The sequence below is a fragment of the Saccopteryx leptura genome, chromosome 9, assembly GCF_036850995.1.
Source record: "Saccopteryx leptura isolate mSacLep1 chromosome 9, mSacLep1_pri_phased_curated, whole genome shotgun sequence".
NCBI classification, from domain to species: domain Eukaryota; kingdom Metazoa; phylum Chordata; class Mammalia; order Chiroptera; family Emballonuridae; genus Saccopteryx; species Saccopteryx leptura.
In genome coordinates, this window is record NC_089511.1 from 75,324,950 (window position 1) to 75,339,776 (window position 14,827).

At 39.2% G+C, this 14,827-nt stretch overlaps 1 protein-coding gene across 2 annotated transcripts in view; it reads left to right on the plus strand.

Moving 5' to 3' along the window:
• VCL (vinculin) overlaps positions 1-14,827 on the plus strand; it is a 148,481-nt gene that overhangs the window by 105,133 nt on the left and 28,521 nt on the right. For both annotated transcript variants that reach the window (XM_066349812.1, XM_066349811.1), the window contains exons 7-11: positions 5,248-5,338; positions 6,141-6,288; positions 10,315-10,468; positions 11,210-11,385; positions 13,782-13,972. In XM_066349812.1, coding sequence (XP_066205909.1) covers positions 5,248-5,338; positions 6,141-6,288; positions 10,315-10,468; positions 11,210-11,385; positions 13,782-13,972 — 760 coding nt within the window. The remainder of the gene's footprint in view (positions 1-5,247; positions 5,339-6,140; positions 6,289-10,314; positions 10,469-11,209; positions 11,386-13,781; positions 13,973-14,827) is intronic.

Below are 14,827 nucleotides of genomic sequence, written 5' to 3' on the forward strand. Positions count from 1 at the left end.
ATAATTCTAATTCAATCTCTTGTCATTTAGCAATCTATATATTTTTTGTGTTTACATTACTTAATATCTTGATGCATGCTGAGAATCAAGAGGAAGTGAGAAAAAACTTGAATATATTTTATTGCTAAGAATTTTTGAACCCATATAGCTGTTCCTGCAACTGTGTCTTGAGTCATTAGATACTGGTATTCAGAATTAGTTCCTGTGGTGGGTCTCCCCCCACTGTGGGCCGCAACTGGTGATGGTGAAGTGCAGTTACTGACTCAGATGTCTTACAGGGATTACTCTGCTCTACCAAAGAAGGAAATATTGGTCAGAACATGCAATTCTGTAATACTTGCCCTTACTGCAGACTGTTGAGATTTAAGAGTTGATTTTTATTTCATTTTTGAAAAAATAAGGTTGGATATGAGCTTTTAAAGAGGTTTCTAGTGTGTTATTTTAGTAGGTCACACAACAAAAGATTTACCTCTTGGAGTTTGAGATAAATAGTGAATTCAGGCATTTATGATAGTTTATCCCCTCTTTGTGAATAGGGGAAAAGTCCAAGGTGTTTAAGGACTTGATGTTTCCCTTCTGGTCCGGATGATCTCTCCATGTTGTATCTATGTGCTCAGAGGTGGCAAAGTTTTAGAGCTGGTGAGGCATTCTTAGAAATGTGGAACTGAAACCCAGAAGGGTAACTTGCTTGGAATCTCAGAGCTAACCAGCTTTGTCACAGCTTAAATGTAGTTTGTAAGATTTTGTTCTACTGCCCAGTCTCTTCTTTCCAGAAACATCTTTGTTTAAAACTTTGATTTGGGGGTGAAAATGTGGTCTGGGGTGGGATGGAGTAGGAAGAGTAGGGAGGGGAGGTGTTCATGGAAGAAAGGAAGAGTGGATTGGGCAGTGAAAGAGAGGGGTCCTTGGTCCCATATTTACAGTTTTCAAGAGCCTCTGATTGCGGGACCTTTTCCTACCAGCGTTCCTCTTAATTGTCTGTAAAAGGAACTCAGTGGTTCTCAGTATTATTCTGTTACTTAGGTCTAACTTTATATTAAATTTCAGGACTGTTTCAGTTCCTGGGAATGCACATAAAAAAGGAGTTCTTTTAGGTTTTCCTTCCACCTTTTGGTATGTGGGGGAGAGTGCCAAAGCACTGAGGTTTTTTCATTTAAAACATGAACTCATAAGGTTTTACAGTAAAAGGGACCGTAGGGGGAAGGGACCAGATCCCTGTCAGCTGTCTCCAAAGCTGCATGACTAGATCTGGTCTTTTTTATGCTCACTCTTTTAAGATTTTATTTATCGATTTTACAGAGGAGGGCGAGTGAGAAGCATCAACTCATAGTTGCTTCACTTTAATTGTTCATTGGTTGCTTGTTGTATGTGCCTTGACTGGGCATCCTTGGGTTTCAAAACTGAGACCTCAGCGTTCCAGGTCATTGCTTTATCCACTGCACCACCACAGGTCAGGCTACACTCACTCTTTTAAAAGAAAAAAAAAAAAAACAGCGAAGAGATTGGTGGAGACTTTTCTCTTTTCCAAACTTGAGATTTTACAGAGAAAAGTACTCAAATGAGGGGCCTTATTTTTTTCTCTTCTATGTCATACTCAGATTGTACTCTGGGTACTTAGATTTACATGACAAGGTTTAACTAAAAACCTTGTGGTTTGTAGTACAGTTGACCACAAGAGTTACGATTATCTTCACCCTTTTTTTTTGACAGACAGAGAGTCAGAGAGAGAGACAGATAGGGACAGACAGACAAGAAGGGAGAGAGATGAGAAGCATCAGTTCTTCGTTGCAATACCTTACTTGTCCATTGATTGCTTTCTCATATGTGCCTTGAAGCGGGGGGGGGGGGGGGGGGGGGGGGGGGGGCTACAGCAGAGCAAGTGACCCCTTGCTCAAGTCAGCGACCTTGGGCTCATGTCAGTGATTCCACGCTCAAGCCAGATGAGTAAGTGCTCAAGCCGGAGACCTCAAGGTTTTGAACCTGGGACCTCATTGTCCCAGGGCAATGCTCTATCCACTGCACCACCACCAGTCAGGATTTAAATTGTTACTTATTGGTTTTAGAGAGAAGATGGGAGAGAAGGAGACAGGAACATGGATCTGTTACTGTGTGCCCTGACCAGGGATTGAACTGGCAACCTCTGTGCTTTGGGATGATGCTCTAATGATCAACCAGCCATACAGCAGGGCTCTAAATATATCTTAATAGTGACTTACACTCCTAGTTGTTCAGTGAATTTGTTTATAGTACATCCAGTGTTCATATACTTATGATAGAATTCTGTCAATCCCACAATAAATACTACCCTTTAAAAGAAATGCCATATATAAGATTCTTAGAAGACCAATCTATCTGTCCCCACAGACATTTTTGTTTTTAATAGATATGGCATTAATGTATTATGTTTAAAGGATTATTTAAACTTTTCCCTGTTCTAGAAAGAATTTAAAAAGGTAGCCTTTTCAGTAACTGTTTAAAATCTCTAAAATTGTCTAAAAATCATGCTACTAAAAACTTTAGTAGCTAATTGAAATTCTCAGTTTAAAATTACAGCTTCATTCTAAATCTGCCATTGATTCTTTTTCAGGGAAAAATGAGCATTTCTTAATTTTAACTTCTTGATGTCACCTCTCCCACTCAGGAGTAAATTACTCACTTCTTGGAATTAGATTCTTTCCATGATGTTTGGTATTCATTCACACTTTATTAGGGAGAAAAAACACTAATTTTTGAGGATAATAAGTAGAGTAAAACCAGTTTTTCCATTGTGTTTGAAATCATCTTTGGACAATGGAGAATAAAAGTAGTCATTTAGGTTAGTGAGGAATTATTAATTTGACTCTAGAACTTATTTTCTGGGCAGTATTAACCAAAGCCAAAATTGACAAGGCAAAGGTTTGCTGACTATTAGAGATTAGTGGTTCTTTGGCAGTTCTCTTTGGTAAAAGGAAAAAAGCCTTGAATTTCATTTATGAGAAAATAATGAGGCTTGATTTCAATAAACTCAGATCAAATTGGATTTCTAGGAGAGAACCTGTTTCTTAATTTGTAAAATTAAATTGCATTTAAATTTGAAGTTTAGTGAAATAATGAGGGAAAAAATGTCTTAAATAACCTGGCCCTGGCCAGTTGGCTCAGCAGTAGAGCGTCGGTCTGGTGTGTAGAAGTCCTGGGTTTGATTCCTGGTCAGGGCACACAGGCAAAGCAACCATCTGCTTCTCCACCCCTCCCCCTCTGCTTCTTCTCTCTCTTCCCCTCCTGAAGCCAAGGCTTCATGGGAGCAAAGTTGGCCGGGTCTGAGGATGGCTCTATGGCCTCCGCCTCAGGAGCTAGAATGGCTTCAGCTGCAACGGAGCAAGGCCCCAGATGGGCAGAGCATCGCCCACTTGTGGGCATGCTGGGTGGATCCCGGTCGGGTGCATGCAGGAGTCTGTCTGACTGCTTCCCCACTTCTAACTTTGGAAAAATACAAAAAAAAAAAAAAAAAAGTCTTAACCTAATATGCAGGAAATGCTCAAAGTTAGTTTTCTAACTAGTAGCTTAAATTAAGTATTTTTATGTGGATATAAGTCTCTTTTTCAAAGTGTACACATACTTTCTAGGTGAGAGCTTGTGAATTTTTAAAAAAATCTTATCTCTAGACGAAGTCCTGTAACTTGTGTTATTAGACCCTAAAGGCTATCTAACTTTCTGAATTGCCTGAAACACTCTTTGAAAACTTATTGATTTGGGCCATGTTAATTTGGAATTAAGCTAAAGTGACCTTTGTATTCATTCTGAAGGCGGGGTTTGAGGAACATAGAACAAGATAGAAGAGCAGATATTTAAAACATTTGAGAAAGCATTTAAAAAACGTCTGCCTGTACTAATCACAAATGGTATTTTGAAACAGATCCTGTTACCACTCTGCCTTTTACTGATAGATACCATAATTCCATATAACTTAATAATAAAACCTTTTTTTTTTTTTTTTTTTAGTGACTTAGTTCACTGCCCTCCTTTGCTTGTTGTGGCTGAAATTTGCTCTTCAGAACCTTAGATAGCCAGTGTTGCAACAGGAGAACAATCTGCATCTGTTTAGATGGGGAAGGAAGGAATTCAAAGTAGAGAGTTCTATCGTTTGAATAGGTACTTGGAAAAAGCTGGGATCAGGCTCCTGACGTTAGTGCTTCCTGGCCTTATTTGTGCTGGTGGTGGTGGTGGTGGTGGTGGTGGTGGTGGTGGTGTGCCCTGGTGCCCCCGTGTGGAAAACTGGTGGTACAACACGTTTAAGAACCCAAGTTTTGCAGCCTGGAAATTTAAAAAAGGGATTTAGAGTATTGCCTAGAATGTCAGAGGTGTACTCTGTGGTTTGGTGGATAGACTCGGAAAGAGTCAGTATTATAGAGCAAAAGGGAGATAAAGAGATGGCTAGTCTGTCAGTTGTGAGGATGGGTTATTCTCTGTGTTTTTCTATATTTTAAGAATTTAATTAAAATATATGTGTATTTTTAAAGTGACCGGACTGTTATTTCGCCTTCTCATGCTAGATCGTGGGAGAATTTATACTAATTTTTTGTTAGTTATTGTGAATTGTGATTGTAAACAATACATCAAGACCTACTTATTTTACCCGGCCTCTTCTTCCAGGTTAGGGATGGTAAGGGGAGTGAGTGACAGAGAAGGCTGGAAAAATACTTTCTTCTTGAATTATACTTAGTGGTTTATTTGTGGAATTAAAATTAAATTGCTAGGTTAACATTTTCATTTTCTTTCCCAGCTGGAAATGACAGTTTTTAAAAATTAATTTTATACCGTGAAACATTACCGAGTGTGTGTGTATTTTTAAACAAGATGTAAAAGAACTGTGACTTGTGGCGCCACAGGCTAACAAAGCGTTTCTGAAGCCCGGCTTTGGCAGGGCTGCAGGAGATGAATGTTGACTAGTGGAAAGGCTGATAATGAGGCATGTGACCACAGAGCTTTTTCCTGCTGAAGACATTAAACATCTTTTGGCTTGAGTGATTTTACCAGTTTTCAGTTTAGCAGTAGGAAGATTAGGAAACAGTAGAATTAACTGAAGATTTGCATGCAAGATGCTGCATTTTGACAGAAATAAGCGTTATGGTGTGATGAGAATATTTTTAAGGCTTTGTAGGACTACCTTAGCTCTACTGTGTTAATGCTGTCACTTATTCTCTGTCTTACTCTGTGTCATGGTATCTCCATTTTTGCAAAGATAATAATTGTGGTATTTCTCTTTGAAAGGACACTGAGGCCATGAAGAGAGCACTGGCTTCCATAGACTCCAAACTGAATCAGGCCAAAGGTTGGCTCCGTGATCCCAGTGCCTCCCCAGGTAACCCTCTGGCTCTACTTTTCTGATAGATGCAAGAAAAAGCTAAAAACCAAACAAACAAAAGAAAAGAAATGTTCCCAGAATCGCATAATCCTGAGATAACTATTACAATATTTTGGGGGCATACACAATTCAATTAGTTTTGACTAACTGAAGCGTTGCTGGGTCTTAAAAGGAAGGGAGACATAGACTAATCACTTTTTATCATGGAAGAATGAGCCAACTAAACCGGGCATTCTTTGTTCACTTCTTCCCTGAATCAGAAAGGTAATTATTTGGAGTAAAAGTTTTTGTCTTTTTATTTCCTTTGGGCATATTGCCATTTGTGTCAACCAAGTACTTAATTAAGCAGATTGAATGATGATGCCAGTAAGAGTTGGAAACAAAAGTTAGCTTATATAAAATAAGACCCAAATAGGTCATTGAGCTAGGCTTTATGGATTTTTAAATCTAATATTTATTCAGATTTAGATAAACATTTGAATGAATGTGAAAAGCCTGATGGATGTGGGAGGTGTTAAGTACTATTAAATTGTTAGAGCCTGTTTTTATCATCCATATTCTTACTACAAGCTGCTTATTATCTCCAGAAAGCTATGTTTCCAAGTATGTTTTCTAGCAGAGTCTGTGGTTGAAATTTCACTCTAAGGTTGTAAGGGCGCTGTTTGGCTGTTAACTATCAGATGCATTGTCTTCTGTGTCGTTTGAAATCATTTGTTCCTTCATGAATGAAATGACTTGTAAAGCATCCTCTCTAAATAATTAATGCATTAACCATGCATATATTGAATGTCTATTTTAGGGGATGTAGGTGAGCAAGCCATCAGGCAGATCTTAGATGAAGCTGGAAAAGTCGGTGAACTGTGTGCAGGCAAAGAACGCAGAGAGATCCTGGGAACCTGCAAAATGCTAGGTCAGATGACTGATCAAGTGGCTGACCTCCGAGCCAGGTAAAGCCCCTCCACTCGTACCAGGGCAGAAGTCACCAACAGAGAGGATCTCACTCCTGACAGAATGGTTCAGAAAGCAAGTCTTCTAATTTACTGTGTTGTCTTTGGCTAATAGACAACATAGATATTATATTCTGTTAATTTTTTAAAGATTGAATTTTTTCTTCTTTAACTTGGGTCATTTCTGGGCTCTTTTGAGTTGCTGTTACATCATTATTCATTTGGTTTATAATTCTTTTGCCCACCTCAAGTCTTAGCTTTTAGAACTTTTTCTCCTATAAACTAATTAAATATAGTTTGTCATTAAGAAAACTCAGTATAGGCCCTGGCCAGTTAGCTCAGTTGGTTAAGAGCATCTTTCCGAAACAATAAAGTTGTAGGTTCAATTCCCCGTTAGGGCACACTTGGGAAGCAACCAATGAATGCATGGCTGAGTGGAACAACAAATGAATGCTTCCCTTCCCCCTCCCCTCTCTCTCCTTTCCTCTCTCTGTGTTTCTCAAAATCAATCAACCAATTAAAAAAAAAAAAAAATTAAACCCTGCCACAAAGCTCCAGATAGCTCGGTTGGTTAGAGTGTCATCCTGGAATGCGGAAGTTGCCAGTTAGGTTCCCTGGTCAAGACACATACAGGAGCAGCTTGATGTTCCTCTCTCTCTCCCTGCCTCTCTCTCAAAAAAAAAAGAATGAAGGAAGGAAGGGGGGGGGGGGAAGAAGGGAGGGAAGAAGAAAGGAAAAGAAAGGAAAGGAAAGAAAAGGAAGAAAGGAGGAAAGAAAGATAGATACAGGTTTCTTTGGGAACTCATTCACAGAGTTAATGAAGTTTGAAATGATCCTAATTTTTATGGACCTTTATAGTATGGACACCGGGAAAAACTAAAGATGAGACAGTAGTATAGATGAAGTTTAGTTTTGCTTCAGTAATGCCATGCAATATCTTGAGATTATTGGAATACAGTATACAGAGTCTTCATGCAAACAGGCCTCAGAAATATTCTTTGGCATATCGTACTCCATTACACCTGGTCTCAAATATATTGACTACAGTTCTTAAAGGAATAGTTCTTAATATTTTTTTGGACCAGCATCATTTTTATAATGCAATGAAAGCCATAAACAATATGACATAGAATTCCCAGAGGTCTGTGGATTCAGTGTAGCCCTGGAGGCTCCAGGGCTTCTGAATAAGAGTCTCTATGTTGAAGAGGCGAAGGAAAATCTTCAGTAAACGTCATCTCAGTGAACTCAGTGAGCCTTTTTCTCCCGTTGCGAAGCAGTCGCCCCTGTCATGAGCGGGACAGGGACTTTACAGAGAGGACAGAAAGTTCTGTTCCCATGTGGAGAAATGCCAGTGCGGTTTGACGAGATTCTTGGCTCTTCTAATTTCTCTGTTGGCTCTTTTGTCTGCAGCCTTTTCATAGTGTGGTGGACAGTTTTCACTTGGAATTCTCAAATACACAGTTGTATGTGTTTAGAAAAAGATGAATTTGAGCAAGAGAATGAGGTAGTTGCTCTGTGGGCTCAAATATTAATCTATAAGGAGAAAAGGCTGGAACAGTGATGAGCAGCCAGGGCCTAATTCACAATGGAGCCTGCAAGATCTTTTCTTGATGAAAGATTAGAAAGCTATCTCCCATTATTCTTTCTTAGATATATCCAGCTATTAACATTTTAATCGCTGAAACGAAGTCACAATCCCCTCATTGATATTCTCGGATTCAGTCACCTAGGGTTTTTAGGTTGTAAGTGTGTGTATGTATAATATTTCCCCCAATGAGACTCAATGAGCTTTTAATTTTTAATGAGAAAAACTATGTAGCCCATAAATATTTATACTTTTTCAAAGTTAGACCCTTTACCAAACAGATTCCTCATCATTAATGACTAGATTTGAAGGTAAAAAGAAAGTTAAGCCTGGCCTATGGTGGCACAGTGGATAAAGCATCAACCTGGAATGCTGCAGTCACCAGTTTGAAATCCTGGCTTGCCCGGTCAAGGCACATACGACAATTAATCAATGACCAACTAAAGTGAAGCAACTATGAGTTGATACTTCTTGCTCTCCTTCCCCTCTCTCCTATCTCTGTAAAATCAAAAATAAAATCTTAAAAAATAAAACAAATTAAATCATGAAAAGTGTATTTCATGAATCTCTTCCACTTCTCTACCATGTAGAAGGGAAGTCTAATGTACAAGTAAAAGGTATAAATACCTTTAATGTACCTTGCAATAAAATTTTGAGTTATTACCTAAAGTAGTGGTATAAATGAAAAATAATAAAGACAAGTTTTAAAAAGAAGTGGTGTGTCATTCTTGCACACCAAGGTCACAGGTTCAATCCATTACGGCATATATAAGAAACCACCGATGAACGCACAACCAAATGAAACAACCAAGTGGAATGAGTTGATGCTTCTCTCTCTTTCTCTCTCCCTCCCCTGCTTCCTCTCTCTCTCTTACTCTCTCTCAAATCAATGGAAAAATAAACAAAAGAGGATAGCAAAATGAATAACAGGTTCATATTATTATTAAGGGAAGCCAAGATGTTTTGGAACTTATCCTAAAACTAGAAACTCAGATTAGGATGATCAGTCATTATACTAGCAAATGACAAATTTGTGACCCCATCATTCAGTTTACCGGTTTGGGTAGACTACAAAATCTGAGCTGGTAAAAAGACAGAAAATTTTACTTTATTATAAGTTGTAAAGTGCTTACAAAAGGAAAACTAGTTTCTGCCAACTCCCATTATTTATTTTTTGTAGTTGTGGCATTTCTTAGAAAAATAGTGAAATTAGTTCTGTAGAAACTTGAATGCAAACAATGGTTTCTTGTCAGCATGTGGTTTTTTCCCCCCCTCAGTACTGTTTGTTTTGTTATTATTATTATTTTTTTTTTAGAGAGAAAGACAGGAGAGAAATGAGAATCATCAACTTATAGTTGCTGGCTCCTCAGCTGTTCATTGATTGCTTTCTCATATGTGCCTTGGCTGGGGCTCCAGCTGATCCAGTACCCCCTTGCTCAAGCCAGTGACCTTGGGCCCAAGGCGGTGACCATGGGGTCATGTCTGTGATCTCACACTCAAGCCGTCGACCCAGCGCTCAAGCTGCTGAGCCCACCCTCAAGTCGGATGAGCTTGCGCTCAAGCCTGCTACCTTGGGGTTTCAAACCTGGGTCCTCAGTGTCCTAGGCCGATACTCTATCCACTGTGCCACTGCCTGGTCGGGCAATACTAACTGTTTTTGATATTTATAGATTGCAGAGGAGTGAAAGGTTAGATTTTTAAGATTATAATTAGGTTCATTATAATAATAATGACAATTCAATAATATTAGTAGTTATATATGTATATTGCTTTATTACCAAAATGTTTTCAAATATATATTTTCGCTTGAGGCTGTTTTGTTTGATGAGCAGAGTAAATGTTACCTACCCACCCCTCATTTTATAAGTTTGAAAACTGAAGCCCTCTAGGAGGTTAAACGTCATAAATGAGGTTCCACAGGTACAAGGAGCCAGGTTTTGAACACAGACTGGTTCAGTCCCAGAGCAGTGTGCTGTGTCTCAGCAGTGCTGTGCATACTGCCTCCTGACACAGTTTTAATATCCGCTTGCCCATAAATAAGACAATCTAATAGGCTGTTTATTTCTAAAGCACACATTACTATGGTAACAAAACCTTCCATAGCAATAAGATCACAAGCACATTTTCCGCCTTAAGTTTAGATTTGATTATGTAATCCCCACCAAGAGGGGAATTATTACTATCAAAATCATCAGGCCTGGTCTTTAAAATGGTTATGCAACTCTACAGAGTTAATATGTATTTTTAAAAATAAAGGAGAAAGTAGATGATTTTGGGTGCTTTGTTTATCTCTGTATTTTCTTGTGCTATCTCAGACTTCCTGGAGAAAAAGAAAAAAAGACACTCATGTTAACAGAAATGACATTTTTCTGCGTTTTGGTAATATTTTCCTGTTAAGTATCTGGGAGAGGACAATAACAGCACCTGTCTGTTCTGCGTAGAGGACAAGGAGCCTCACCTGTAGCCATGCAGAAAGCCCAGCAGCTGGCTCAGGGTCTGGATGTGCTTACAGCCAAAGTGGAAAATGCAGCCCGCAAATTGGAAGCCATGACAAACTCCAAGCAAAGCATTGCGAAGAAGATTGATGCCGCTCAGGTAGTGATTTTTAGAAGGAGTGGGGAACAAAAGAGAAAATGTCGCATAAGTATCCTCATCTAGTCCTCCCTCTCTCCCTTCCGTTTTTCCTCCCTCCTCCCTGCTCTCTGTTTCTCTCTCTCTCATTTACTGTGGGTGGATAATGAATATTTCCAAGTGATGCTTAATTTCCAGCAGTTACCAATGTTAACACCACTCCTGCTAACACAGGTTTAGACTAATATTTATCTGTATTTTGAAATAAACATCTTAATTTTGAACACTTCGATTAGTTAAAAGTAAGCACTCTGAATACCAAGAGAATCCTAGTTCCTGGTATAGATTACAGGAACAGTTCATCTAGGAATTCACAACTGTATTTGGTGATAGCAATGTTAAAAGGTTAAAGTTTTCTGATACTACTGTACTGTTGAATGATTTCATTTCACAAAGAAACCCAAATGTTTGAGAAAATGAAGAATTAATAAGGTGTGACTAATTCAAAGATGAGATAAAGGTTGTGAACTTATTTTATTCTAATGGGAAAGAAAAAATTATTTTTTAAAAGATGAGGGATTGATTTGGATTTTACCTGAGCTAAGAACATGTGTAAAACAGTAAGGATCAGCATTATACTGTAAAAACAATTACCGGTGTGCCTTGCGATTACTATTGAAATATTCCTGATGGCCTTGTTAAGTTTAATATAATGTGGTTCATGAGTATACACAGTGTACTTCTTTTCCATTTCTTTGTGTGTAGAACTGGCTTGCAGATCCAAATGGTGGGCCAGAAGGAGAAGAACAGATTCGAGGGGCTTTAGCCGAAGCTCGGAAAATAGCAGAATTATGTGATGATCCCAAAGAGAGAGATGACATTCTACGTTCTCTTGGAGAAATAACTGCTCTGACTTCTAAATTAGCAGACTTAAGAAGACAGTATGTATTTAATTGCTTAAATTGCCCTTTAATCTCTCTTTTTTCCCCTAAGCACATATATAAATTCTATAGGTTAAATGCATGTGTGATGCTCTTCACTGTATTCTTAGTGATTGTGTTACAAGGCTAAGGCAGATGTTACTGTATTATCATTGACACAATTGAAGTTTAATGATTTATTGCTGATAGAAATTTTAAATTACTTTTAGGGTGTTATGAACTCTTTTTTTGAGATCAGTATTTTTCATTTCTAAGCTAGGATTTTTTCTGATACATTGTGTTTGTGACATATCTTTTCCCCAGGTATTTGAGGAAATTAATTTTTGTGTGTAATTACAAAAAGGGCCCTGGACTAGGAAGAGAATGGTGGGGTGGGGGCAGGCATGTGAACAGACTTTCTTCCTTCTGGAGAAATGTTATTTCTTAAGTAGCAGTTATGTATGAGATCCTTAAATATGACATCCTCACCACCGCTTCTGTTAAAGGCTTTCATGGCACCCACTTTGAGTATATAAGAAAGACGTGTCGCTTTTTTCTTTTGATATTTTTCTCTCTTAAAAACAAACAAACAAACAAACATTCTGCAGCACATGCTAAAAGAACAGGGTCAGCGTCAAAAGTAAAAGTTACTTCTTTCCTACCTTGGTCCTCCAGCCACTTTTCCAGAGATAACCATAGTTGAGTATCTTGTGAGATTCTGCTTTTCATTTAATTGTGTGTTTTGCATCCTGTTCTCCCACGGGAGATTGCCTGACCCTTTCCAATGAGAGGTACCTTAGAGTTCTTTCAGGTCTTATACTGACTAAGCAGGCAGTGCTGGCTAAGAAAGCAAACTCTTGTGTAGGGTCATGAAGTAGGAAAAGGGGGGAGTAAGGTAGGCATACTTTAGACAGGAAGGTGTGATGTAGACAGCAACTGAGCAAGCAGCTGGAATTTGATTGTACATCAGCCTCAGTCATTTGGAAATCTCTGCTTTAGGCCCCAGTCTTTTGTTTTTGTTTGTTTGTCTTGGAGGGCTCAACTTTTGAATTAGTTAGGTTAGGGAAATCCATAATTTGACATATGTAAAATATAATGTCAATATAATTAGATCTATGCTCATCAATATTAGCCCATTATTATAGTCTGTTTAGAATCATTAGATTTTTAAAATACTCAAAGTTGGAGACTATATTCTTGTGTTGTGAACCCTAACACAAGTTCATATAAATATATAGCAGGTACTCATTACTGTTTCTTAATGATAAAAAGATAATTATTGGTAATGGTGATATAACAGGTCTGTTACTATGACATTTTTTATCTACATACACAAACATATACACATACACAGTCTTATCCAACTTAACAATGGGAATATGTTTTGAGAAGTGCTTCATTGGGCAATTTGGTATAGCCTGTTGCTCCTAGATTATAACCTGTATAGCATGTCACGGTACAAAACAATACGAGATTAAAATAAGCATCAGAGGACATGGTACAATCAAGAGGTGCAATAAACAGAGATGTGTGAGGCTGCTGCCAGCCCAACAAGGCATACTGGGGGGTTTTTTTGTTTTGTTGTTTTTTTTTGTATTTTTCTGAAGTGAGAAGCAGGGAGGCAGAGAGACAGACTCCTTCCCACATGTGCCTGACTGGGATCCACCCGACATGCCCACTAGGGAGCGATGCTTTGCCCCTCTGGGGTGTTGCTCCCTTGCAACCAGAGCCAGTCTAGTGCCTGAGGTGGAGGCCATGGAGCTGTCCTCAGCTCCTGGACCACCTTTGCTCCAGTGGAGCCTTGGCTGCGGGAGGGGAAGAGAGAGACAGAGAGAAAGGAGAGGGGGAGGGGTGGAGAAGCAGATGGACACTTCTCCTGTGTGCCCTGGCCGGGAATTGAACCCGGAACTTTTACATGCCAGGCCGACGCTCTACAGCTGAGCCAACCGGCCAGGGCCAAGGCATACTGTTTCACAGCAAAGTTTTCTTTGTGTGAGTTTCTTTTAATAAGTACTACTAGTTCTACTATAACTACTACGACTACCACTACAGAATAAATATGGCTACTTGGGCTCAGCTTGTTCCTCAAGGAACTGTTGTTTTCAGAGATGGCTGGCTGAGGGGTCAGCGGACCTAGTGATGATTGAATGAGCTCAGCTCACCAAATGGTTGTTCTTGATTGAGTTATACTGATCCAAACTTATGTTTTTATGTCTTACCTGAAAAGGTAAGACAAAACTATCTGAATTTAGATTATTAATTTATTTAAGGGCCAAGTGATAAACTACTCTTCTTTCAAACCAAGTTAATAGTCATTAGCAATTTGACATCTCATAAACATTTGTATCAGCAATTAAGTCATCTCAGTGTAAATAGTGTCCATGTGTGACAGAAGGGCTGTTTTTTTTTCTCTGCAGGGGGAAAGGAGATTCTCCAGAGGCCCGAGCATTGGCCAAACAGGTGGCCACTGCCCTGCAGAACTTGCAGACCAAAACCAACAGGGCTGTGGCCAACAGCAGACCCACCAAAGCAGCTGTCCACCTTGAAGGCAAGATTGAGCAAGCTCAGCGGTGGATTGATAATCCCACAGTGGATGACAGGGGAGTCGGTAAGGCCATCAGTGCCCTTGACCACCATTAAACTGGGCTCAGTGAACATAGCAGGTTGTTGATAGAGATCCTCCACCATCTGTAATTAAAGCAGGAGGCTTCTTCAGCCACGGGCGTGTTGGTCATTCCTCAGTGTGACTCCATTTCCAAATGTAGCCGAGAAGATTCCTGTCTTTTAATCAATAAGTATTAGTATTAGTGAGTAAATGGTTTTGCTGTGGGCAAATAGAAGGTCCTCATGTTGGAATTGCAGCTTTGAACTAATAATTTTCAGTCTAGGTGTACTTACTGTACTTATCTCATCATATTTCTGTTATTAGAGCCCTTAGAACAGGGGTCCCCAAACTTTTTACACAGGGGGCCAGTTCACTGTCCCTCAGACCATTGGAGGGCCGGACTATAAAAAAAACTATGAACAAATCCTTATGCACACTGCACATATCTTATTTTAAAGTAAAACAACAAAATGGGAACAAATACAATAATTAAAATAAAGAACAAGTAAATTTAAATCAACAAACTGACCAGTATTTCAATGGGAACTATGCTCCTCTCACTGACCACCAATGAAAGAGGTGCCCCTTCCAGAAGTGTGGCGGGGGCCAGATAAATGGCCTCAGGGGGCCGCATGCGGCCTGTGGGCCGTAGTTTGGGGACCCCTGCCTTAGAAGGTGCCCATTTAAATACAGTTTTTGAAAGTAGTAAAAGACAATTAACTACCAAGGTTATTTTCATCTGAGAAGGCTCCTGGATCATGCAGCCACCATTTAGGTTAGAGTTAATAACCTAAAGTTTTCACTTTGGGGAGATTTTAGGAATGGATCTAGAAGAATTTAGGTCACATTATGACAGCC